The 27925-nt window shown below is 39.1% G+C and overlaps 1 protein-coding gene across 1 annotated transcript in view; it reads right to left on the reverse strand.

Moving 5' to 3' along the window:
* Prp19 (pre-mRNA processing factor 19) overlaps window positions 1–27925 on the reverse strand; it is a 130489-nt gene that overhangs the window by 32113 nt on the left and 70451 nt on the right. Inside the window, exons 4-7 of the mRNA XM_067155094.2 lie at window positions 25538–25676; window positions 13922–14116; window positions 10147–10332; window positions 6628–6828 (exon numbers count right to left, since the gene is read on the reverse strand). Coding sequence (XP_067011195.2) covers window positions 6628–6828; window positions 10147–10332; window positions 13922–14116; window positions 25538–25676 — 721 coding nt within the window. The remainder of the gene's footprint in view (window positions 1–6627; window positions 6829–10146; window positions 10333–13921; window positions 14117–25537; window positions 25677–27925) is intronic.

Consider the following 27925-nt stretch of genomic DNA (forward strand, 5'->3'; position numbering starts at 1 on the left):
AATATTGAGCTCAATTGTCTAGCATTTGCAGATGACCTTGCACTACTTGCAAGTAGTGTGGAAGAGGCTAAACTCCAAATTGAAGAATTAGAACAAATAGCAGCAAAAATTGGATTACAAATCTCCTTTGAAAAGACTGAAATTATGCCATCCTTCAAAGTGGAAACATCACCTATCACATTGACTAATAACAAACAAATTAAGGTTGTTAATAAATTTAAATATCTTTTGAGAGATTATAACTTGGAACTTAAAAGAGAAAATATCAGTTGAAAATAGAATTACCAAATTAAAACAAGCACAACACATTACTTGGCCAACCTACAAGAAGAAATCTCTTTCGATAAATGCAAAATGTAAACACTACAACTCCGTTATTAAGCCTGAAGCAACCTATGCTAGTGAAACCTTATTCAATTTGAATACGAAATCAACTACAGATAAATTACAGAAAATAGACGAATCATTAGAACAATTCTAAACAAAAAACACCAAGTACAGTAGAAGTCCGTTATAGCGAGTACGGCATATAACGAGAACTCCGTTATAGCGACGACATTTTTATGTCCCTTCAAAATTCCTATATTAAATTGTGTATCATCCTTCGGTTACAGCGAGAACCCTATCACTGGTGCATCTGTTATTACGAGCGATTAAAGCGCGCGCGATCTTTTTCCGTTGCCGATATTTATGCACCCCAGCGATGATATTGCATGCGATCGATTACCTTCGGCATCGTTTCCTCACCATGTGCACTAGCGATTTCTCTCGTCGACATTCGAAGGCGATGTCGGAGTCGATTAGTAATATCCGTCGGCAGTTGTTCCGTAAAGAAAATTCGAAATGAAAGAGAACATATTTTCGTAATAAATGCGTAAATAACGTGTCCGATAACGGTTGTTAACTCGTTAAAATTAAGGCTGACTAAACCACCGCTTAATTTTGAGGCTAAATCTGCAATTAAGTAAGAATGGGATACACCTTGAGATATGGCAGAGTGCTTAATTCCCTACTGGCACTTGAAGTGTGTATTCATCATATGTTTAGTACGGTTAAGTTAGAATACGTGACACTGTTTGAATAAGAAAACCGAAACGTTTGCAACAAAATGCTATCGATCATCTTCGGTACGGTATAGTTCTCTCTCTTTGTGCATTTGCGAGCTCTCTCGTTGACATTCAAAGGAGATGTTGAGTTTATTAGTAATACCCATTGACTGCTGTTCTCTAAAGAAAATTCGAAATGAAAGAGGAAAACACGTTTTCGTAATAAATGCGTAAATAACATGGCCGATAGCAGTTGTTAACTCGTTAAAAATAAAGACTGAAGTAAACGATATCTTAATTTTAATGTTATATACGGAAATTAAGTAAGAATGTGATACACCTCAAGATATGGCAGAGTACATCACTGATTTCAGAGGATATTTCATATCTTCTCGCGTCTAGTTACGGTTATTTACATGTCAATTTTTCGCGAGGAGGTTATTTCTCTACATGGGTTTCAAATATGTTTTCATGATAGGCTACATATACGGTTAGGTTAGCTGACACTGTTTGTGGAAGAAACCTGAGGTGTTTGCCACAGATATCTCTGGAGAGATACCGTATTTCTCCGAATCCAATACTTTTCTTCTCAGAATCTCATGCGAAAACTCGAGGGTTGTTACATTCGCGGCCTAACACCAGTAAGTTAATGGATACCACTAGCAACTACCGCGGTAACCACGCTGCTTCTTTTCACACGCGCACTGAACTCGCTGACAATAAACGACCGCCTCTTTACTACACATCGCTAGCCGCGACAACCGGTTGTACAGAGCCTGTGTGTTTCTCAAATCTGCAGAATGGCATCAAAGCATGCGACCCTTCGAATTCTTAGAAAAGCCATAGCTGTTCAGTGGCAGTCATAACGCATCTATTGTACTTGACGCTTAGTAAAATTAAGGTTTATAGACAGCAGGAATATTTTCGTGATGGATAGTCGTATTGAAAAGATACGTGGAAAAGGTATTGCCGGCAAATTTTCAACGGGTTCTAGTCGATATTATGATGCCAATTATAAGTTAATGTTTATTAAACACACGGAAATGTAGAATAATTGTGCAGCTGCAAGTAAATACGGCATAGGCCTAACTAAAGCCAATATTTGGCGTTAGCGTGAAGACAAAGAGCTAAAAAAATGCGTACTGTACAAAAAATGCATTCAGTGGTCCGCAACAAGGACGCTTTAAAGAAGTCGAAGATGAAATTGTGAGGTATGTGCACGAAAAACGCAAGGGCGGAATTGCCATACCGCGGCGCAATAAACTCGTTCGTTGACTTTCAACGTTCGCGATTAGGCCAATACATCGCTAGCCGCTGAATTTGGCCGAAACCGACAAGCGAGACGTGCGTGTAGCGGCAGCCGGTTATATCTGACGCTGCGTAAAAGTATCAATTTTATAGACAGCAAGAATAATTTCCTGACGGATCGTTGTATTGTAGAGACGCATGGAATAGGCATTGCCGGAAAATTTTCAACGAGTTCTCTGCGGTATTATGATGCCAACGTTGAGTTAATGGTCCTTAAACCTTAATAATTGTGCAGCCGCCTAAAATAAAGAAATACGGCGTGACGAAAGTCAATGTTCGGCGTCTAAAAATAGTCTAAAAATGTGTAGGATCACTGTAAGACAAGGCATTAATATGACTTTACAAACTTCTTTTTGAGCCTGATTGAAATTTTTTGAAGGAAAAAGTGGGGTTCATCTTGGATTCGGAGATATATGGTACTATATTTTTTTCAAAATGAAATTAAACATACACTATCACGTAGTATCGGATTATGAAAAATAACAAACAAGTAAGCCGTAGTGTGAATATCATCTACAGAAACGCAAGTTTTGAACAAACTGATTGCCGTTTCATACCGATTTTAAAGTGCATGAAGGGTTTTCTGACTTTTATTAAAAAAATCGGATATAACGAGAATGCGTTATAGCGAGTAAATTTTTCGCTGTTGTGAATTCTCGCTATAACGGACTTCTACTGTAGATGGACAATGGCGATTACTACCTAATGAAGTTGTATACAAGGAGACCAAGTCTATAATAGATACAATGCAAAAAAGAAGTTGCTTTTTTCTGTCACATATTACGACTACCAGAGACTAGAATACTCAAAACATTTATTCAACTACTTTTGGAAAAGTAAAACTAAAAATCACTGGTTCAAAGAAGTCCAAGAAGATTTAAATGAATTAGGCTTGACAATTCAACAAATTGAAAACAGAGAAGAGAAGAGGATCCTGAGAAATAAGGACGTGAGACTTAAACTGAAGACCTATACACAAAACAGTACAACATAACTGACGAAGAACGGGCAGCCAGGTCAGAGAGAATGAAACATTTCTGGGAACAAAAGAAGAAACATCAACCAAATTTGTAACCAATATTCATAAGATTGACTGTATATAGATTGATTTTAGTGCTCCAATATGGGAGTAAAATAAATAATAATATACATACATACATACATAATCATTATAGACTGTTATGCCTTTCAGCGATCAGTCTGCAAGCCTCTGTGAATTTACTAAACATCGCCACAATCCTCGATTTGCAACTAGTGTTGTGGCCTCATTTAGTTCTATACCTCTTATCTTTAAATCGTTAGAAACCGAGTCTAACCATCGTCGTCTTGGTCTACCTCTACTTCTCTTACCCTCCATAGCAGAGTCCATTATTCTTCTAGGTAACCTATCCTGCTCCATTCACCTCACTTGACCCCACCACCAAAGCCGATTTATGCGTACAGCTTCAATCATCGAGTTCATTCCTAAATTAGCCTTTATCTCCTCATTCCGAGTACCATCCTGCCATTGTTCCCACCTGTGTGTACCAGCAATCATTCTTGTTACTTTCATGTCTGTTACTTCTAACTTATGAATATATCCTGAGTCCACCCAGCTTTCACTCCCGTAAAGCAAAGTTGGTCTGAAAACAGATCGATGTAAAGATAGTTTCATCTGGGAGCTGACTTCCTTCTTACAGAATACTGTTGATCGCAACTGCGAGCTCACTACATTAGCTTTACGACACCTTGATTCAATCTCACTTACTATATTGCCATCCTCGGAGAACACACAACCTAAATACTTGAAATTATTGACCTGTTCTAGCTTTGTAACACCAATCTGACATTCAATTCTGTAGAATTTCTTACCTACTGACATCAGTCTTCGAGAGGCTAATTTCCATACCATACTCATTGCACCTATTTTCAAGTTCCAAGATATTAAACTGCAGGCTTTCGGCACAATCTGCCATTAAGACCAAGTCGCCAGCATAGGCCAGACTGCTTACTACATTTCCACCTAACTGAATCCCTCCCTGCCATTTTATACCTTTCAGCAGATGATCCTTGTAAACTACGAACAGCCTTGTCTAACCCCTGTAAGTACCCTGAACCAAGAACTCATTCTACCATCAATTCTCACTGAAGCCCAATTGTCAACATAAATACCTTTGATTGATTTTAATAATCTACCTTTAATTCCATAGTCCCCCAGTATGGCGAACATCTTTTCCCTCAGTACCCTGTCATATGCTTTCTCTAGATCTACGAAACATAAACACAACTGCCTATTCCTCTCGTAGCATTTTTCAATTACCTGGCGCATACTGAAAATCTGATCCTGACAGCCTCTCTGTGGTCTGAAACCACACTGGGCTTCATCCAACTTCCTCTCAGTGACTGATCGCACCCTCCCTTCCAAGATGCCAGTGAATACTTTGCCTGGTATACTAATCAATGAGATACCTCGATAGTTGTTGCAATCCTTCCTATTCCCTTATTTATAGATAGGTGCAATTACTGCTTTTGTCCAATCTGAAGGTACCTTACCAACACTCCACGCTAATTTTACTACTCTATGAAGCCATTTCATCCCTGCCTTCCCACTATACTTCACACCATTTCAGGTCTAATTTCATCTATTCCTGCTGCTTTATGACAATGGAGTTTATTTACCATCCTTTCCACTTCCTCAAGCATAATTTCACCAACATCATTTTCCTCCTCCCCATGAGCTTGGCTGTTCGCAACACCACAGGGATGATTTCCTTTTATATTGAGAAGATGTTCAAAATATTCCCTCCACCTCTCCAGTGATTCCCTGGGATCTATTATGAGCTCACCTGAATTACTCAAAACACTGTTCATTTCCTTTTTCCCTCCCTTCCTCAGATTCTTTATTACTGTCCAGAAAGGTTTCCCTGCTGCTTGACCTAGCCTTTCCAGGTTGTTACCAAAATCTTCCCATGACTTCTTTTTGGATTCAACAACTATTTGTTTCGCTCTGTTTCTTTCATCTACGTACAAATCTCTGTCTGCCTCGGCCCTTGTTTGGAGCCATTTCTGATAAGCCGCCTTTTTTACGTTTACAAGCTGCTCTCACTTCGTCATTCCACCAAGATGTTCGCCTTTTCCCATCTTTACACACAGTTGTTCCTAGGTATTCCCTTGCTGTTTCTACTACAGCATCCCTGTATGCCACCCATTCACTTTCTATATTCTGAACCTGCTTACTGTCTACTGTTTGAAACTTCTCACTAATCATATCCATGTACTTCTGTCTAATTTCCTCGTCCTGGAGATTTTCTACCCTTATTCGTTTGCAGACAGATTTCACTTTCTCTACCCTAGGCCTAGAGATACTTAGTTCACTACAGATCAGATAGTGGTCTGTATCATCGAAAAATCCGCGGAAAACTCGTACATTCCTAACAGATTTTCTGAATTCAAAGTCTGTTAAGATATAGTCTATTATGGATCTGGTACCCCTAGCCTCCCATGTGTAGCGGTGAATAGCCTTACGCTTGAAGAGTGTATTCGTAACAGCTAAACCCATACTAGCACAGAAGTCCAGCAAACGCTTCCCATTTTCATTAGCTTCCATATCTTCCCCACATTTATCAATCACCCTTTCGTATCCTTCAGTTCTATTCCCAACTCTCGCATTGAAATCGCCCATTACCACTATTCTATCCTTGCTGGTGACCCTGACCACGATGTCACTCAATGCTTCATAAAACTTGTCAACATCATCCTCGTCTGCACCCTCATATGGTGAATACACGGACACAATTCTAGTATTAATTCCTCCAACTGACAAATCTACCCACATGTGCGAGTAGGGTAGCATCCTGCTTCATGAATTTACCGAGCTCAGAACATTTTAAGCAAGCCTCGGACCTATGGGAGTAACAGAATCCCACTCCCATTTGACAGTGGGAGCCTACTCCTCAGAATAAAATAGACCAAATGAATAGTATGAATGGCTGGAGTGGTTTTAACATCAAATGTGTCAAGTCTTCCTGATACAAAACATGTAATATTCCCTTCTGTATAGACATCTCAAATATTCTGATTTATCATGATCTCAGAGAAGACATATTTCGTCCTTCACTTTAAAGGTATATTTTCACTGCTAATCTTTTAATCTTCGAGCAATAAAAGTACATCTGCGTTGATCATTTTGGAGGTCTTCATTGTCTTTCAACATTTAGATTGTTATAACAATACCCTAACCTAGTTCAAACATAATGAGAGTTTATGAATGAGCTTAGTGAATTAATTCTCGTACCTTGGTGAGCAACCGTCCACTTCGAATGTCAGAGAAAGCCCAGTGTTGATCTGTTGACGTGGAAAGGACGTAGTCACCTGTCGGATGAAGAGACAGACCCGTGACAGGTCCATCGTGTGCTCTCAACATCTGAGTCGTCTGTGAAGTAGGAACGTTCCACACTCTGATGGTGGTGTCTGGTGATGCTGTGATGACAAGATCCTGCAGAAGAAAGAAAAATGGGTTACAATTTGCAAAAGCATCCAAAGATATTTCACCATAACAAAAGAGACCAAAATTACAGCTGCAGCAGTAACACGAAACATAAGCATCTTAACACAATGACGGCAGGCTACATGATTTCACGAAGTTTGTGGATGACAATATTTTAACAATACTCCATTTTGATATCTCTCTCCCCCCCCGATCTGTTGGGTGGTACAGGTCTGATCAAATAAAACCAGTCGCAGGTCCCAGGTGGTGGGCAGCGATCTGCGATCACAGCAGAAACAGGTTCGAACTGTATTGTTCCCGTTACATAGAAGGCAGGCTGATGTGACTGAGTTATTACTGTTTATTGATGAACTGGACTATTTCTGGAATTGTTACTTGATTTTCGCCTCAACACTTCTGATAATATAAGCTGTGTAACATTGTTATTATTCTTCTTCTTCATGTGCCATGTCCTCACAGAACGTTGGCGATCAGTAGCATGATCTGTTGTTTGTTCATAGCTGTTCTGAACAGAGTAAGCTTCATCACCCCAAACCACTGGCTCAGGTTGCTTAGCCATGATGTCCTACTTCTCCCCGGACCACATTTTCCATTAATTTTCCCTTTGAGTATTACTTGCAGAAGGTGGTATTTAGAGTTCCGCATCATATGACCAAAGTATTCTAGTTTCCTTCTCTTGATGGTAATGAGAATTTCTGGTTCTTTATTCATACGGTGCAAAACGTCTATATTGGTCATTTTAGCTGTCCAAGGTATCTTCAGCATCCTTCGGTACGTCCACATTTCAAATGCTTGCAATCTCTTGCACATGGTCTCAGTTAGTGTCCATGCCTCAACGCCGTATAACAGAATGCTGAAAACGTAGCACCGGAGTAGTCGTGTCCGTAGTGAAATGGAAAGGTCACGGCTTGTCAAAAGTTTCCTAAGTCTCTGAAAAGAAGTTCTGGCCTGCTCAATTCTGCATCGGATCTCGTGAGGTCCCAGTCATCATTGATGTGACACCCCAGGTATTTAAATGTTGCCACTAACATTGTTATTCAAAACAGTACATCATAGCAAGAAAAGCCAGCATCAGTATGACATGCTGTAGGAATGAAAGGTTGCGGAATAAAAAACTCTTTCACGAACTGTCTGCTGACGGCTTACCTGATGTTCCAAGGAAAAGTACTAGTACAAAATGTAAGACCGTTCAGCAAATGTCATTAATGTACCTCAATTAATATAAATGTTCTATGACATTTTGCTCCTCTCTGCCAGTCTGCAGCATGAGAGCCAACAATGTCATCCAAATAGGGCTATTTCAGGGTTACAGCTGAAAGTTTTGATGTAGAGTGCTGATACTGCTGAAATACTCATTAAGACGTCCTTCTCTAGCGCGTTTCCCTGGTTATTATGTCATTATTCCAAAGTCCCAGTCCATGTCCTATTAAATACACCTTAATGAAACCTGGATAGCACATTTACGTCACTCTTTAGTACGTTCGTAATATTCTCACTATAAGAAATTTAAATTAGCGTTCCTGGCCATGTTGCGTGCATAACGCACCAGCGACGACTGGCCCGGGTGAGGATTTGGTAGAGAACTTAATCAACACAGATCATCTAATAGGCCACATACTTAGACATGATGAGTTATTGAAGAAAATAACAGACGGTTCCATAGAGAAAAAGAATTATAGACAACGCTCAAGATTAGACTACATGATGCAAATATTTGATGACACGAGATGCGACTTCTACTTCAAACTGAAACATGAAGAATGGAGAGCTGCTGCTAACCAGCCTCACAGCTGACGACTAGAGAGAGAGAGAGAGAAGTTAATTGTGTAACAACGTACGTAAATTAGCCCTACTGTACTAATGAATAGTGGTTTGCCAGGACATTCAGTTATGGAGAAGAAAGCTAGACATTTTAAAAATGATGAAAAATCAAAGTTTATTGAGAAAGCGGATGCTAATCCACACATGAAACGCGTGCAAACACATCCCTAAAAAAAATTTCCTCGTTTTGCTATGCTGGTGTTCTTAAAATGTATTATTTCATCCTTTATTTCATTAATTATAATTGTAAACACTTGTTTCTTTGTTTTCATTGTAATTATTCTTGTGTTCAAACGTAAACTTAAAATAAACAGCGTAATTGTTCTTCATTTTTTAGCACGTTCCCTCTTTACAACGATATTTTTCTTCCATCCACACAAAAACATCCTAACCAGTTTTGACTGTCAAGTATCCGGCTAGTATGAGTTTGAGATTTTTCCACCAGTGGGACAGTAGATGAGCTCGGCTTGGATTCCATTGATTGAAATTAGCCTCAACTTGGAAATGTTCCCAGTTACCCTTTCTCCACTCAACACTGGTGATTTTGGAAATTTTGAATAAGTCTCTATCGTCTGAAGTAAATTTTTGATCATTTTAGGCACTTATTGGCCAATGAAGAAATTCTAGAAGTAAAGAATGGTATCGAAAGAAAAAAAGAAGGAAAATTACAAGATAGGGTTGGCGTGATGGAGGAATAAAATCAGTAAGCGATTACTTTCTCGTGGAAAAGACAAATCGCAGACAGTTGAAAGATAACAGCTTTGCCAGGAGAAGTATTTGATGGGAGATCACAGAGTTCTGATAGCAAAAATGTGAGTGGGAAAAATGGAAAAATTAAAGGAGATAAGAGAGAGTAAAATAAATGTGTGGAAATTAAAATCATTATGAAATATCAAAGCCATCTTAGTAAACAGTACTGATGATAGTAAATGAAAATCCACAGCCTGTTTCCAGTCATTCGACCGGGTCAGGAATGGAATGAAGCCTCCATCTAGCGGCGAGGATAGGAAATGTGCCGGCTGCCGAAGCCTGCCGCACTTCCCTGGGGCAATGATAACTGGCTGACAGATGAAATGAAATGTTAATGGAGAGTGTTGCTGGAATTAAAGATGACAGGGAAAACCGGAGTACCTGGAGAAAAACCTGTCCTGCCTCTGCTTTGTCCAGCACAAATCTCACATGGAGTGACACCAGGATTTGAACCACAGTATCCAGCGATGAGAGGCTGGCCGCCTGAGCCACGTAGGCTCTGCTGATGATAGTATTTGTTATTATTAATCCTAAACAGTCGTATCAGCACACTATTTTAATCCATAACCGGTTTTCGGACTCTAACGTCCATTATCAATGCAAAATTATTTGCAACATTTAAGTCCACATGAGTGTGTCGTCAAAATGAATTTTAACTTTTTTAAACTTATTTTATTCAAATGAAGAGCTAGGCTCCATAGCCATAGACTTCACAGTAACTGCAAAAACCCTTACCTCATCTGGATGGTAGATGACCCGTGTGACTTTCTTGGTGTGACCTTTGAGAATGGCAACCACTTGCTCCGTATCCTTGTTGAAGACTGTAGCATTACGATCGTTGCCTCCAGTCAAAATCTTGCTTGTGTCTGCAGCATGGATGTCCAGTGACAAGATACCAGGAATACTGGCACTGTGCAAGCCCTGTTTAACAGATAAACACACACCTGTATTAATGCTTGAAGGAAAGAATAAAATAAAATTCAATTTATATTGAAGTACATGACTAGCAAACTGCCACTGCTGCATCCACCCACTATTTGTTTATGAAAACACACAACACATACAAGTTGTACGGAAGAGGGAAGAACCCCAGTTCATGCAGTGGAAACTTCAAAACACCCAAATCAAATGTCCTGGAACAAGGGTCTTGCAAAATTACTGTATTTATTTGTATAACGGACACAATTTAACCAATTTTTCTAACAAAAATCTAGCGTGCATCTTCCATGCGAGGATAAATTTGTAAGAAAAGAATCAAACATGCAACATTCTTAATATGAAATAATCGATATCTTCCATAGTGATATAGCAAACCACTAGTGACTACAAACGATGTATTGATGCGCTTCCTTTGAACGGGCCAGCGACAAATTGGGGGAGCAGGGGGTCAAATGCCCAGGCACAAAACAATGAATTAAAAATAAGAATGAATTTGATTCAACAAGAGGGTTGACAATAAAGAGGGTTGAAAGAAAATCTTTGTATTTTTGGTGCAAACTTAGTGCAGAAATCTTCCAATTAATGTACTTAATTTTTTGGTATAACTCCTCATCATCATGGGTTTGCTCTTCCAGTGAGCCGGGCAGGGTGTTTGAAAACGAGCGTCTTCCAAAGTTGCCTATTCACAAACATTTTGTTGTCCAAGACAGATTCCCAATTCCATCCTCTTCTCTCCACGTCTTCCGTCAGTTGGTCCATCCATCTTCTTCTTGGTCTTCCAGCTGGTATTCTCTTTTCCAAATAAGCACATGGTAACCTTGTGCTATTCATTCGTTTAACATGCCCAAACCATTTCAGTCTAGATGACCTCTTTCCTCCATCGATTCATTTAGACCTAGGTTAGATCGGATCTCATTTTTCACATGATCAAGTCGGGTCTTTTGGAGGGCAGTTCTAAGAAATTTCATTTCACAGGCTTGAATCCTACTACAATCCTTTGATGTTAGTGTGTAGGTTTCCAGAGAATATGTAAGGATGGGAATGAAATATGACTTGTACAGGGTCATTTTAGTTCTTTGTGGGACCTTCTCATCCCATAGTAGGTGTCTAACAATACTGTAAAAGTTAGAGCCTTCGGTTACTCTGTTTGTTATCTCTATCTCAGCTCTCTTATTACTAGCCATTACGCTTCCTAAATAACTGGAATGGTGTACTACTTCAACTTGGTGGACCTGTATTTTTATGTTGCATTCTGTATTATGTCTGCTGATTTTCAATGCTTCTGTTTTTGATGGGTTCAATTTCATTCCATAATCATCAAACTTCTTACACCATCCATTCAGATTATTTTGCACTTCCTCCTCTGTTTCATCCCATATTGCCACATTGTCTGCAAACACCAGAGCCTGAAGATCTTTATTACCTTTTCCTTTCAGTTCCTTTAAAATGGTATCTGTAACTGCTACGAATAGAAGAGGTGATAAGGCACTTCCCTATTGTACTCCTTTGGTTGTATTGAACCATTCAGAGTGACCATCTCCAATTCTGACACAGCTTTTACAATTAGTATATAGCAATTGGATCTTCCTAATAAGGTACTCCGGTACACCAAGTTTTCTAAGACTTTTCCAAATAGTTGATCTAAGAACATTATCATACGCCTTTTCAAGGTCCATAAACACAATAATTAGGTCTTTTCCTCTTTCCCAGTGTTTCTCTGCCAACATCCTCAAAGCAAATATCAGATCTGTTATGCTTCTTCCAGTCCTAAAGCCATGTTGTTCCTCTTCTAAGATAGGCTCTAGTATATCCCTTACTCTGGCTTGGTATAACTATGGTGTAAAATGTCACTTCTCTTGCACCAACTTCGTTGGTGTAAAAATGGTGCAAAATTAATGGGGAAAATATGTGGTGTAATTATGGTGCAGTTTTGGTGTTAAATGGACTGTTGCTTTTGTACCAAATTAGCACAACAAATACATCATGTTTTTGCACCAATTTTTGGTGCAAACACTGCTGCCAGAGACTGATAATCAGGTTATAAAATAACCTGCAAGTTCGCAGTTCTGCTCTCAATTACTTATGTAAAAAAAGACAGAATACACCATACGGTAACTTACAAATGGAAATAAAGCACATCCCAAACCAAACCCCATGGAGCGACAGCCCCGAAGGGCCATGGCCTACCAAGTTGACCGTTGCTCAGCTCATAGCCCAGCAGATTATGAGGTGTCATGTGGTCAGCACGACGAATCCGTCGGCCGTTATTCTTGGATTTCTAGACTGGGGCTGCCATCCCTTAATCAGATAGGTCTCCAATTGTAATCACTAGGCTGAGTGGATCTTGAACCTGCCCTCAGATCCACATAAAAATCCCTGACCTGGCCAGGAATCGAACTTGGGGCCTCTCGGTAAGAGGCAGGAACGCTACCCCCCTCCCCACCACCACCACACCCCCAACATTTTATCGTTAATATTTCTAATTTTTCATGAACTTTACTTGCTTTTACCTGTAATTTTTGTGTCACATAGAAAGCCCTCTTTTGACATGTAACTGCACAACCCTGAATGGAAGGCAATAGATATATACGAAGGTCGATCAAATATAAACAGGATTTTTGTTCCTGAACATCAACAGTTGGTAGGACTGGCCCCACGCTTCTGCTGTGCTTAAGCGGGACTGTTAGGAGTGAGAGAGTGCTGTTAGATATTTCCTGCCGTTTTGTCAGTAACGCTCACAATGTTGGAGCAACAGGTGCACCCCTCCACTGTGCAATGCACAATTACAAAATTTCTTGCTCGTGAAGGAGGTACAGTGGCGGAAATTTGTCAGTGATTGACTGCACAGTTCAGTGATCAAACATTGTCAAGGATGTGCGTTTGCCTGACATAAAAAGTTCAAGGAAGGTAGAGAACGTGTGAAAAATAAGCAATATGATCACCGTCCTCAGACCAGCATTACAGACGAAAACATTAGTGCGGTTAAAGACATTATCGCCGATTGATATTTTGCATGAGCAACACACAATCAATGCTGCTTACTACTGTGAGCTGTTGAACAAGGCGAGGGTTGCACATCACCACAAAAGACGAGATCAACCGATTCGACAATGCGCAGCCCCATACTGCAGCTCTAACTGTCTCACAGCTAGAGCAAATGCACTGGACTACACTTGATTATCTCCTTATAGCCCGGACTTATCGCCCTGCGATTTCCATTTGTTCGGACCGTTTAACGAAGTTCTAGGGGGGCAACGATTTGAAGATGACGAGTGTGGAAGACTTCGTGCGCAACTGGCTGGTGACACGACCTTGTTCTTTTTACAATGACGGCATCAAAAAGCTGCCCATACACTGGGAAAAATGCATTTCCAAAGCACAAAACTATGTGGAAAAATAAATTGTAATTGCCTTGTGTTTTTCAATCAATGAATTTAAAATTAAAATAAAATCTCATTTATATTTGATCCCCCCCTCGTTGCATTCTCTAGTGCTCACGGCTTGAGGAGTTTATGCAAGACATGCTCAAATTCTAATGTAATATAGTTAAATCAAAGAACACAATACATACCGGATGAGAGGCCAGAGTGTGAAAGGTACGGATCGAGTCTTGAGAAATGAGATCTTCTGGGACGGTCCTGCCCCTTCTTTTGCGCTCCTGTGTGAGAACGGTTGCTTTGTCCTGTAGCTTCTGAATGACCTCTGCCGACATTCCAGCCTGTTCTGTGGGTTGGTTTGCCACACCACCTGCTTCCACTGCGATTGCCTGAAACAATAACACAGGAAAGTCAGCCTATAGTTACATTCAGCATAAAAGTCATGACAAGGCATTAATGTTATAGCTCAAAAGGTATCGTGTCCTGCTCAGTAAGCTGAGGGCTGTTGTTTTAAGGGCCAAAATGATATTACCAGACAATAACTAACATGATTAAAGGAATAAGAAACAAAGGAAGCCACAACTATTGTGACTACTGATATTGTAATCACAGGAAAATCATTTGATCCACACAAAAGGAAAAAAATATACAATATCATGTAAATCCTCATCCTAGTCATGACTGTTACAAATAAGCATTAGCAAACTGATTCGTGTTTATTTTAACATAAAGAGGAAAGAAAGAAGTGTTGATCATTTTAACCACGATGGTTGAATTGTGTCCATATTGACTTACATTCAATCTATGAAAACACTTTTCCGCCTTGTCAATACTTCACATTATATTACCTCCCGTAACCTCACTGTTTTTTCAAAATTTTAGTCAAGTGTAATACATAATTTGGTAATTTGCCAATGATGTAACTGTAAACAAGTTTGTTGTGTTTATTTTAAATCAGGAACGTGTCACACTTTTTAGATTTTAAGTGTGTTCATAATTCATAGGACAAATTCCATGAAGCTTCAACAATAGCACATGTGAATGTCTTTCTTAATCTGAATCAACAGAGACTATACCAAAGATGACACTGTAAAGAATAATAAAACTCTTAGATTTTGTATGTTATATTGTTGTTTGTGTAGTGTTGAAGACCCTACACACGTAGTTGAAGATGGTTACACAGTGACCAAAACTTTTTTTTTTTTTTTTTTTGCAATTTGCTCTATGTCGCACCGACACAGATAGGTCTTATGGTGACGATGGGATAGGAAAGGTCCAGGAGTGGGAAGAAAGAGGTACAGCCCCAGCATTTGCCTGCTGTGAAAACCTTCAGGCCTGCCGACAGTGGGATTCGAACCCACTACCTCCCAAATGCAAGCTCACAGCTGCGCGCCCCTAACCGCCCGTTGTGACCAAATCTGGTACTACTTCTTGTGAGACAGAATAACACTTTGTGTACAGTGTTATTGTAATGTTGATTAGGTGTATTCTGATAAAAGTCCTTTTCTACCAAAATTGGGAGATCAACATGGATCATGATTTTTTCTTTTTCTTTTTGCTACTTACTTTACGTTGCAGTGACACATATAAGTCTTACGGTGACTATGGGACAGGAAAGGCCTAGGATTGGGAAGGAAGCGGCCGTGGCCTTAATTAAGGTACAACCCCAGCATTTGCCTGGTGTAAAAACCATCTTCAGGGCTGCCGACAGTGGGGTTCGAACCCACTATCTCCCGGATGCAAGCTCACAGCTGCGCGCCCCTAACCGCACAGCCAACTCGAACAGGAAGATGAACTGTGGACCTGGTCTTTAGTATAAGACAACTGGCTGAGAAAGTTAAGACTTCAGTACAGAGCGATGACCTTTGTTGATGTACGGAAGTCATATGGTAGCGTGCCATGGCAGAGAGTTTGCAAAGCGTTACGAGGTAAAGAATTTGGATAGGATCTGAGAAGAATGACCCAGGGCAAACAGTGAGAGTAGAGTGATGACACGACTTGGAAAGCCAAGTTGGTTCAGAGTAAAAACATGTCTCCCCAACAAGGAAGTGTACTGCTACCTATTTTGACCCTTACTGTGATGCACGATATGGAAAAAAGAAATGAAAAGGAACCTGGAACCAGAAAGGATAAGAGCATGGCAGTTTGCAGATGGAAGTTAACAGCACATACTAAGGGAGATTGAAGTTTTGAGTAAAGAAATTGGAAGAATGGGGAATGGAAATAAGTAGCAAGAAGAGTAAAACAGAGGTGATAACACAAGGAAACACGGATGGAAGAGGTGCTGTAAAAGGTTACATGAACGAATCGTATCCATGAAATTTTATTGTAATTTTTTGTCCTAAATGGAAGATAATAATGGCTTTCACTCGCAAATCAACAGTAAAATTAGGGGTAAGTTAATAAATACCATTATTACTAGTGAAATATAATTTCAGAACTGCAGCGACTATTTCGCAATAGACATGATTCTCTTCTGTGGCATTCCGCTTCGTCGTGCCGTCTTTTGTTTCCTTCCTGAGGTCCAGGGCTAGATGAACATAAGTCTGTGAATTCTCAATATCCTTGTCCATCACGACGAGCGCAGGCAGTTCGAACGGGAAAATAGAGGTGAAAATTATATCATAAATAACACAAAAATGCTTTTTGTTGAAAGAAAAATACCGTAGAAGTCGTTATAGCGAGAATTCATAACAGCGAAAAATTTACTCGCTATAGAGGATTGTCGTTATACCCATTATGTATGAAAGTCAGAAAAAACCCCATGCACATTAAAATAAAACTTGTTTCAGCAGATGATATCCACACTATGGATTACTTGTTTGTTTTTGTGGAAGCATGTGTTTAATTTTATTCTGAAAAATTATAGTACCGTATTTCTCCAAATCCAAGACGAACCCCACTTTTTCCTTCAAAAAATTTTAATCAGGCTCAAAAAGTGCTTTGTAAAATCATATGAATGCCTTTGTTGTACAGTACACAGTTTTAGACGCCAAACATTGGCTTTCGTTATGCCGTTTTTTTTTTTTTTTTTGTTTTTTTTTTTTTTTTTTTTTTGCGGCTTTACAATTATTCTTTATTTCCGCGGGTTTAATGACCACTAACTTAAAATTGGCATCATAATACTGAAGAGAACCCATTGAAAATTTGCCGGCAATACCTGTTCCACGTATCTTTACAATATGACTATCCATCACAAAAATGTTCCTGCTGTCTATAAAACTTATTTTTACTAAGCGTCAGTTACAGTAGACGCGTTATAACTCTGCCACTGAGTAGCCGTGGCCTTTTTAAGAATTCGAAGGCTCACGTGTATTGATGCCATTATGCAGATTTGAGAAACTTTTTTGTAGAGTCTAACAGAACGTCATTTCCTCTTCACTATGTCCCGAGATCCGGTGACGTTACACGCAGGCACTGTACAACCGGTTGTCGCGGCTGGCGATGTATAATAAAGAGACTGTTGTTTGTCAACGAGTTTTGTATGTGCGCATGCAGGGGTGAAAAGCAGCAGCGTGGTTACCGCGGTAGTTCAGTGGTATTCGTTACTGTTAGGCCGCGAATGCAAGACAACCCTTTATTTTTCGCATGAGATTCTGAGAAAAAAACGTCGTTTTGGATTCATAGAAATACGGTATCACTCAAGAGGCTTCTGTGGCAAACATTTCAGTTTTCTTTAAACGGCGTCAGTTAACCTAACCGTATATGTAACATGAAAACATATTTGAAACGCATGTAGAGAAATGATAACTTCCTCGCTAAAAATTTACATGTGAATAGCCTTTCCGAAATTTAACTATACGCGAGAACATATGAACTATCCTCTGAAACCAGTGATGTACTCTGCCATATCTCGGGGTGTACCGGTATCACAATCTTACTTAATTTCAGTATAGAACATTAATATTAAGCGATCGTTTACTTCAGCCGTTATTTTTAACGAGTTGACAACTGCTATCGGCAACGTTATTTGCGCATTTATTACGAAAACGTATTATCCTCTTTCATTTCGAATTTTCTTTAGAGAACAGGTATTACTAATCGACTACAACATCGCCTTCGAATGTCTACAACAGAGCTCGCAAATGGATATAGTAAGAAAACTATACCGTACCAAAGATGATCGATCACATTTTATGGCAAACTTTCCACTTTTCTTATTCAAACAGCGTCACCTATCCTAACTTAATCGTACTATACGTATGATGAAAATACGCTTCAAGCACCAGTAGAGACATTATAATCTTCCATTATAAATGTACACGATAATAGCCTTTTCATAATTTAACGAGACGCAAGAAAATATAAACTAACCCCTGAAATCTTTTTTTTTTTTTTCTTGCTATTTGCTTTACGTCGCACCGATACAGATATGTCTTACGGTGACGATGGTAATAGGAAAGACCTAGGAATTGGAAGGAAGCGGCCGTGGCCTTAATTAAGGTACAGCCCCGGCATTTGCCTGGTGTGAAAATGGGAAACCACGGAAAACCATCTTCAGGGCTGCCGACAGTGGGGCTCGAACCCACTAATTCAAAATCAAAACAAAATCACTTTATTTGCAAATGAGGTGTCTACCTCGGTGGCAAATGGTACACTAAAATACATTATTGTCAAACACTAAATATTAAATTAACAAGAAGAAAATTTTCCTATAATACAATATTATACAATTTACATTAACAATTTTTTCTATTAAACACACAGCTCATACTTAATAAATTGATATTGTTTACAAAATTCTACTTATAATATCTCCTGTACTACTTAAAAATATAGTCAACTGATATACAGTATATGGAATTACTTCAAATGATACTATACAAATGGTATAAGATTAAAATTTACATTACATTTATTTACTTTTTTTTTTAAACCCATTCTGGAACCTAAGTAGCATAACGACCTGCTGCGTCTTAACCAGAGCCCCTTTTGCCACCACTTTTCAGAGTTCCTGAAGTGCCTTCACAGCTACCATAGCGATCCCAGGGCCCTCGAAGTCCCCACTGTACTTCACCCCTACAGGCAGCCCCTACTTTGGCTGTCCAAACTCCTTAGAGCAGGGGATGGAATTAATTTATTCACACACATTCACTGGTCGAATGCCCTCTAACACTTCATTTATTTTCTCTGTTGCTGTTTATTCTGTTTATTGTAAAATGCACTTTATCCAAAGTATTTAAATACTCTAATATACTTTATCCAAAGTATTTAAATACTCTAATATACCAAGTGCATTTTACGATGGAATCTGAAAATGATAGGACTTTAAATTTAGATTTGACAGTTACTAGAAATTCTGGTCATTTTGATTTTCAAATTTTCAGAAAAGCTACTCAAACAGATACTATTATCAGAAACGACTCCAATCATCCAGGTCAACATAAAAAGGCAACATTTTACAGTTCAACTAATAGAGCTATGAACATACCTATGTCTAAGAAGAATCATAATAGAGAGATAAATATAATCCATCAAATCGCTCGTAGCAACGGATATTCCAAAAGATTTATTAATAGAATGATAACTAAAGTGAAAAATGAACTAAAAACAACTTTAATTAAAGAGCAAAAAGAGAAAAAGAAATTCGTAGTTCTAACTTTTCAAAATAAGCACACTTATCAACTGGCTAAAATTTTCAGGAAAAAGAACATCAATGTCACATACAAAATGGATAATAATACTAAGATAATTTTCAATTCAGATAAAATAGAGAATAAATGTATATTTAATAAATCGGGAATTTACAAATTAACATGCCAAACATGTAAACAACAATACATAGGACAATCCGGAAGAAGTTTGGCTATAAGATACAAAGAACATGTTAATGCGGTCAAACATAAAAGATATTCGGCAATGGGAGAACATATGGTTGAAATGAATCATAAATTTACAGACATTTCCAATGACATGAAATTATTACATTCGGCCAAAAAGGGAAAATTAATGTTTTAGAAAATTTAGAAATTTACAAACAAAAAAAAAATATTCTGAATCAAGTTTAAATGAGAAAAGTGTAAATGAGAAAAGTGCAGAAGATAACCCACTGTATAGACTAGCATATGATCATTTAAGGAACAAAAAGAAGAAAAGAAGAAAAACTTGAAGATCCTAAATTTATATAACATTCTCATTCAGTTCAACCAAAATTGTATGTATTGATCATTTTTATAATATTTCATAAGTTCTCTTTACTCTTTGATATGGTGTATTTGGACACAATACTCCCTTAAATTGTAAAACAAAAGATTGTGTCATATTGTGTTATTCTTTGATCTAACCACTGATGAAGGGAATGGTTGAGATTTCCCGAAACATGTATGGTTTAATAAATAGTTTTTCTTTCATTTAATGAGTGTATTGATCAAGGCGGATTCAAATAAACTATTTTAAATAGTTATATTATACATTGCCTTTGAATGTCGGCGAGAGAACTCGCTAGTGAAAATAGCGAGGGAACGATACCGAAGGTAATTGATCGCATGCAACATAATCGCTGGGGTGCATAAATACTGGCAAAGGAAAAATCGCGCACGCTTAATCACTCGTAATAACGGATGCATCAGTGATAGGGCTCTCGCTGTAACCGAAGGGTAATACACAGTTTAATATAAGAATGTTGAAGGGACAGCAAAAAATTGCCATTATAACGAGGTTCTCATTATATGCCGTGCTCGCTACAGCGGACTTCTACTGTAGTACTATCTCTGTACCAATAATTATATTAATTAATATTTTATGGGCAGAAGTCAATAAGTTGCCCCAACAAGTAACACCAAGTAAAGCAAAGAAGTTAAGTGACCAAAGACTTCACAGACAAAAGTGTTACATGAACAAAAGACATACCGAAGAGCTGTGACGTAGTAGCAAAGTATGTATATATTTCTCTAGTAATTATGGTATTTATTAACACATTCACACCCGTATCTGAGTTATTGCCTACAGCGCGTGTCCACGCTCTGGACCGTATCCGAGTTAGCCCGGACAAGCACAACCTTGAATTGTAACCGTTCCTATGCAGCTGTGGTTTATTTTTGTCACAAATATGTGCAACAGAGATGAGGGTTATACCCTTATGAATGCTTCTATCTGCTTCTACTCACAATAAATCACATGGCCTTGGAGAATTTCCCTCCCAATGCATTGTCATTCCATTTCTGAATGACAGCTAGTGCTGGCCAAGCAAGCTGCGTAGTTGGTTTGTGATTGCACAAGCGTGTGTATAGTCACGTTCTGAAGTGTAATCAAGGCGCTTGGGGACAATATAAGTTTTGACAAAATTGCCAACATCCTATTCGATGAAGAAAGGTGGTGAACTAACTCCTGAAGTAAGTGAAAGTGACAGTGATGACAGTGAAGAAGATTCTCCTGGCCACATGACAGAAAGCACCATACCTGAAGGTGTAACATTAGCTACCACACCTTCTAGAGATACCAGAGGACTTCTGTGAGGTATGTGCAAAATTTTGTTTCCATATCTTGTTTAGTTTAGAACTTATTGAGAGAATAATTCGCTGTTGTTTGCTGTGCCATTAACAGCTGGAATAGCTAGGCCAGACATTTAAATAGCTCACTCCAAAGGTGGGCATGAATGTGTTAATTTACTGCTAATTTTACACTTAATTTGCATAAAAGCAATTATTATCTTTAATTTAGGACAAAAATTACAACGAAATTTCATGGATACAATTTGTTCACGTACCCATTGTAAAATTCCAAGGGTAGCTAATGGAGGCAGTCATGCATTTTAAATTACAAGAAATAAATTTCATTTTAAATGCCTAAGAATAAGGTATCACAAGAGAGGACTCCAGTATAACTAATGTAATTTCCTACAGAATACCATCAGCAGGAAAGTTTTATCACTGGACAAGAGATCTGCTACAGAATGACCACGTATCAAGCTTTATATAAGACCTATTTTGTGCGCAACGTCACATACAGATCAGAAACAAGGGTTACAACATCCAGGGAGGAAAGCAGACTTCAAGGAATGTACATGAAGTTTCGGAGAAGTGCATTAGGAAAGACCCAGAAAGATTGTGCAAGAAATGAGGAGATAAAGACTGGGTTTGGAAAAGAGCTGTTACTGGATAAAGTAGAAAAATCCAGGTTGCAATCATGTGAAAAGGATGGATGAAACAAGAACTCCAAAACTTACAAAGGTAAAATTAAAAGATTCTAAAATCTTGTAAAGAACTCCAAAAGCAATGTTAGAGTGGAAGATAGATGGTAGACCTACAGGCAGACAAAGGAAGAGGTAAACAGCAAGTGGAGGAAGTGGTGGAGCAAAATGTCACAGTGTTCAGCAAAGACTGGTGGAGCAAGAGACAGAAATAGAGATGTTACATGACAGTCAGATTATAGGAAAAGGGAAGACGAAAAGATGGAAGCATCAAAGTGGATTCCTCCTACAACAGGAAATTACGAGCGCTTTGTCAAACTAACATCCGCCATCGCGAAAAAGCATATCCCAAGAGGATACAGGAAGGATTATATTCCTGGATGGAACCCAAAATGTAAAGAGCTATACGAGGAATATATGCTCAGCAGTGACCTTGAAATTGCAGCTGAACTGATCCAGTCTCTAGATTCATCTAGAAAAGAAAAATGGTTCAATCTCATGGAAAATATGAGTTTTCAACATTCCAGTCAAAAAGCATGGTCACTTCTAAGGAAACTTGGCAACAGCACTCCCAAATTCGGTCCCAAGAGCTCTAAGATAAAACCAAACGAGGTGGCAAACAGATTAGTTAACCTGACAAGAAAACCAGTCGGCACAAATAAGAAAGAGTCAAAAAGAATTCAACAAGAGCTAAAATCGAGGATAACCCAGGCCAAAGCAGTCTCTCAGTTTTCCTCTGATTTCACAGCTGCTGAGATCTCAACTGCGCTAAAAGAAATAAAGTCAGAAAAAGCAGCCAGATTGGATGGAATATACCCAGAATTCCTTATACATTGTGGTCCCCGAACAACCGAATGGCTTGCCAAATTTTACAGCAATATCTTACATGTTGGACAACTACCATCAATACTCAAAAGAACAAAAATAGTAGCAATCCTTAAACCAGGGAAAAGTGGAGACAGTGCAGAAGATTACAGACCCACAGCCCTTTTAAGTGTCTGCTACAAACTACTGGAGAGAGTAATATACAATAGAATCTCAGCCAAAATCCTAGAGCACATACCACTTGAACAAGCTGGCTTCAGACCAAGCCGCAGTTGTACCGACCAGGTGTTAGCCCTAACCACCCATATTGAGAGGGGATTTCAAGTTAAAAATTAAATAATTGAAAGAGGTTCAACCCATTCAATACATAGGAAAGAAATTTAGTGATTACATTTTATTTAATAGTAAAAATAAATGGGACCGGTTTCGACCCTAGTCCAGGTCATCGTCAGCCGTAAAAACATGTAAAACAACGCATATGAAAAAGAAAAAGATTAATTAAACTCTGGATCGGTATAAGATGAAACTGTACGTAATATTAAGAATGGCAGTATGGCACACGCAATGATAGGCGAAGATTCACAATGTTTATGAATATTGGAGAACAGTCAAAAGGGTCCGTTTCCACACTCTGTCAGGCACAAAGTCACAACACTATCAAATAATATATGAAGATCATAAATAATTTGAAGTCGCAGACGAATAGATTTGTAGAAGCAAACCGCCAGCTCCCGGTGATCAGGGCGGCACATTCAAGGTCATGCGCTGCGGTCTCGAACGCCAAAGTAGAATGGAGAATATCCTGAAGGTCCAGTATTTGTCTCGGTTGCGGGAAGTTAAGTACGTGTATATAGAAATATACAAAGCAAATCAGTATAATTGAATGAGTATTTGTGCTCCTGCTAAGTTCTTGGAAAACAGTTAACCTGGACTAGGGTCGAAACCGGTCCCATTTATTTTTACTATTAAATAAAATGTAATCACTACATTTCTTTCCTATGTATTGAATAGGACGAACCTCTTTCAATTATTTAATTTTTAACGTTAATACTTTCAATACGGAACAATGAAATTTTAGACCTTTAAAGGGGATTTCAAGATCGAAAGAAGACTGTAGCAGTGTTCGTTGATCTGTCATCAGCTCATGACACAGTCTGCCGAAAAGGAATGATCCTCAAATTCCTGAAGTTAATCCCTTGTAAGACGCTTGCCACCCTGCTGAATAATATGTTGGCTAATAGAATGACTGAAGTACACCTACATGGCAACATAAGTAAAACTTACAAACTTTCTTTCTTTATTCGTGTCAGAAGTATCAACTTTACTTACAAACTGAGTGACGGATTACCACAGGGATCGGTACTGGCTCCATTGCTCTTCAACGTATATACAGCAGATCTACCTTCAACTAATGCTAGGAAGTTTATATATGCTGACGACATCTGTTTGGCAGCTCAGTCTGGTGATTTTGCTGGAGCAGAAACCACACTCACTAAAGATCTCTGCAGAATTGATAATTATTTTAAAACCTGGCGACTGAAACCAAACATGACAAAAACAGAGGTCAGCTGCTTTCATTTGAGCAACAGACAAGCCAGTTATGTCCCTCAGGTTCAATTCAGAGGTCATATTTTTTTTTTTTTTTTTTTTTTTTTTTTTTTTTTTTTTTTTTTTTTTTTTTTTTACTGAAGTTCAATCCTCATCCAAAATATCTAGGCGTTACCTTGGATCGATCTTTGAGTTACAGCGAACATGTACGCAAAACATCTGCCAAGATCAAAACCCGCAATAACATCCTGCACAAACTCACAGGAACAAGCTGGGGCCCATCGGCATCCACCCTCCAAACTACAGCACTTGCGTTAGTATACCCAGTAGGTGAATACTGCTGCCCAGTATGGCTCAACAGTGCCCATACAAAGAAGATAGACACTCAGTTAAACGATACAATGAGGACTATATCAGGAACCATCCAATCCACACCTTTGGAATGGTTACCAGTTCTTTCAAATATTCCACCTCCTCATCTCCGAAGACAAATGGCACTGAAGAAAGAATGGCTTAAATGCTGTGACAATCCTCTTCTACCAATACATCAAGACTGCCTACGTGAAGATCTCAGGCTGAAATCTAGGAACCCTTCTTGGTTACCAGGAAAGAGGCTAGCCCAAGATGAATTTCATACTAACACTGCCTGGCGCGATGGGTGGGCAGCTTCAAACCCTGACAGATTAGGTCTAATTTCGGATCCAGTTATGCAACCTCCTGGTTTCAACTTACCCAGAAAAATCTGGTCATCACTTAATCGGATCAGAACTCAACATGGCAGATGCAACTACTGGAAACACAAGTGGAAGATTACCAGCGATCCTTATTGCGACTGCTCTGATGTGCCTCAGACCGTTCAACATATCATCACAGAGTGCCCACTCCGAAGATTCAGTGGGACAATAAAGGATATCCACGAGGCCAGTGATGAAGGTGTGAGTTGGCTAACAAAACTGGACATTCAGCTTTAGCAGCAATGCAGATATTGATGAGCTAAAATGTATAAATATAGTTTGTTTATTACGTACTTGTTCTGTGTGTATAGATGAAACTGTTTTTCGTGTAATTGTACATATTTGTTAATAACCAAATTGTAACAATGTATCCTCATGCCATACGAAATATATATATATGACAAGGTCCGACCCAAGAGCTCCCTGGACAAGGGTGATGGAAAAAGAAAGGTTCTGTTCAAGGAGAATTCCATTAAGAAGCAATGGTTATGATGTAGATAACGTCATTCTGACACTGATACTGTCAGTCCTAACTAGTATGCTAGTAACATGGTATTTTGAAAGGAAAAACTCACCGGTTGTGGAATGCCAGCTGGATTTGTGGTGATACCAGCCTGTGGTTTCAGTGTGGCCAAGGCCTCACGAGCAGCCGTTACTTCCTTCGTCAACCGAGCGATGACTCTGCAGGCCGCATCGTGTTGGTACAGCGCGTGACTACAAGGTAAATCATATTTCAATTATAAGTGAGTATATTATACTAAAACTAACCATCAAGGGAAGAGGAAGCCAAATTCTTAAACTACAAACTTCGCATCTTAATTTCTAAAAAGAAAGTTGTGTGCAACAGATTATGAGAACCATCAACCTTGAAAACATTTCTGATACAGCACAAGGTGCTTGTAGTGGACCTGGACCAGATCAACTGCAAGGAAACTGGTAGTAGTTCTGCTTTAAGTACAGTGCACGTGTATATGCTGCCATCGATTGTCACCCTGTATACACATTTTTTAAATTACGGCCATAGTACTGCTACAGCGTAAACCCAATGGACATGACTCCTGAATACATTGGTCTGCCATCTCTTGATAAGCCTCAGAACTACTTAAAATATTTCTGAATTACTCTTTTGTGTGCAATGATGTTGCTAAGTAACATGGTTTGTTCACATCAATGTCATAATGGCTGTTGATGTGCTGTAATAGTAGCACTTCACATTTTGCAATAAAGTGGACAAGTATCGCCACCTTCATCATCTTCATTTCCCCTTATCCAGCTCCTGCCGAGTCAGAGTATTTATGGCACTTCTCCATCTACCTCTTTCCTTCCACCAATCCTATTCCACGATCTTCTCCCAGTCTAAATTTTGTCTTCTTATGCCGCTCTTCACTGATTCAATCCATCTTGCTCTAGGTCGCCTTTTTGCTCTCTTGCCCTCGCACTTTGCCTCCAACATCTGTCTTGGAATTCTATTCTCCTCCATCCTCTTTACATGTCCAAACCACCTTAAAGTTTATTCTTTTCAATTCTCTCACTTAGCTTTCCTATCCCAACTTCCTTCCTAACATCTTCATTTCTCACTCTGTCTTTCCTATCATACTTCCTAGGAACATCATCTCACTGGCTTGAATTCTACTCTCTTGCCTGCTAGTCAAAGCCCAAGTCACAGCTGCGTAAGCCAGTATGGGTATATACTGTAGTACATTTTGTACAGTATCTCTTTACTTTTTCTTCGTACTTCTCTGCTCCAAACACGTTTTCTTACACTTTGGTAGAATGCATTACCCTGCTGTACCCTCCTGCTAGTCTCCATGTCCACCCCAGTATTCTGCATTAATTCACTTCCTAGATATTTAACCCTTTGGGGTCCAACTGATTTCCTGCCTGCATCCTACACAGGTCCAATTTAACATTAGGCAAGTATGGGAAGGAAATACATAAGTAAAAAGCTGAATTTTTACATTAAAAAATATGAACTGCAAATTATTCATTATCAGTTACGTTAACCATATTATCAGTGATATTTTTTCAAAATATGGTACTTCTGGAAGCATTTTTTCGAGTGTAGTCCTGGGTTCATTGGACAGGTCTCACAAAAAAAAGGACATCTCCTTTCTGCCTCCTTTCGCTTTCCTGTAGGAACATATGGCACAGTCCTTGGTTATTTTGCCCTCATGAGCATCTATGACGTGTACCTTCCCGTTCAGTTGAAATTCTTCATCACAGCTGCTCCGTCGACCGCATTTATGGGCATTTTTGTTTCGAACATCCCCAACAAGCCCCATGATAACTTGGTCCCTGTAAGTCTTGTGATTCAATTCGGGCTTACATTCTGCATTTTGTTACAAATTATATAGGTGAAAACTGTTCACCAACGCTACCTCCAGCACCCAGACGTACAATTTCCTCCACCACTTCAGACTTTTCACTACAAAACCGTAAGATGAACAGTAGTGATCAGCATGATCGACCCCTCCCACCCCCTACATCACCGCTTTCGCCACTACCTTCAACCTCAATTTTCTCCTCCTCCACCTCTTCACTCAAAATATAATTCCCAGATTTGGGAATACTAATGCTGCCATCAGAATTTGTCAACAAATCATCATCAATATCGCCATTGTCACATAACTGTTTGCAAATATCGTCAGGCTCCATGCCGCGGTTGGTGGACATTATGTTGGCAACAAAAGTAAACAGCAGTGACAGTGAGGAACTATCTCCAAAGAAAAATCAATTCAGCTTATTAACAGCTGATGGCAGTAGGTAGGCATATGCCAAGGCTGTATACTGCGAAAAGCTTGGCACCATTTGTGCTCCAGTATACGAAATAAAGTTGTGTCGGACATAGGACCGGGACTGAAAATTAACGATGTCGGACCGAGTCCGACATTGGACTCCGAAGGGTTAAAGCTGTCCACAATTTCCATGTTCTGACTTCCAATTTTCACAGTGCCCTTTCCTTG

This window comes from Anabrus simplex, chromosome 10 (genome assembly GCF_040414725.1).
Source record: "Anabrus simplex isolate iqAnaSimp1 chromosome 10, ASM4041472v1, whole genome shotgun sequence".
Lineage (NCBI taxonomy): Eukaryota > Metazoa > Arthropoda > Insecta > Orthoptera > Tettigoniidae > Anabrus > Anabrus simplex.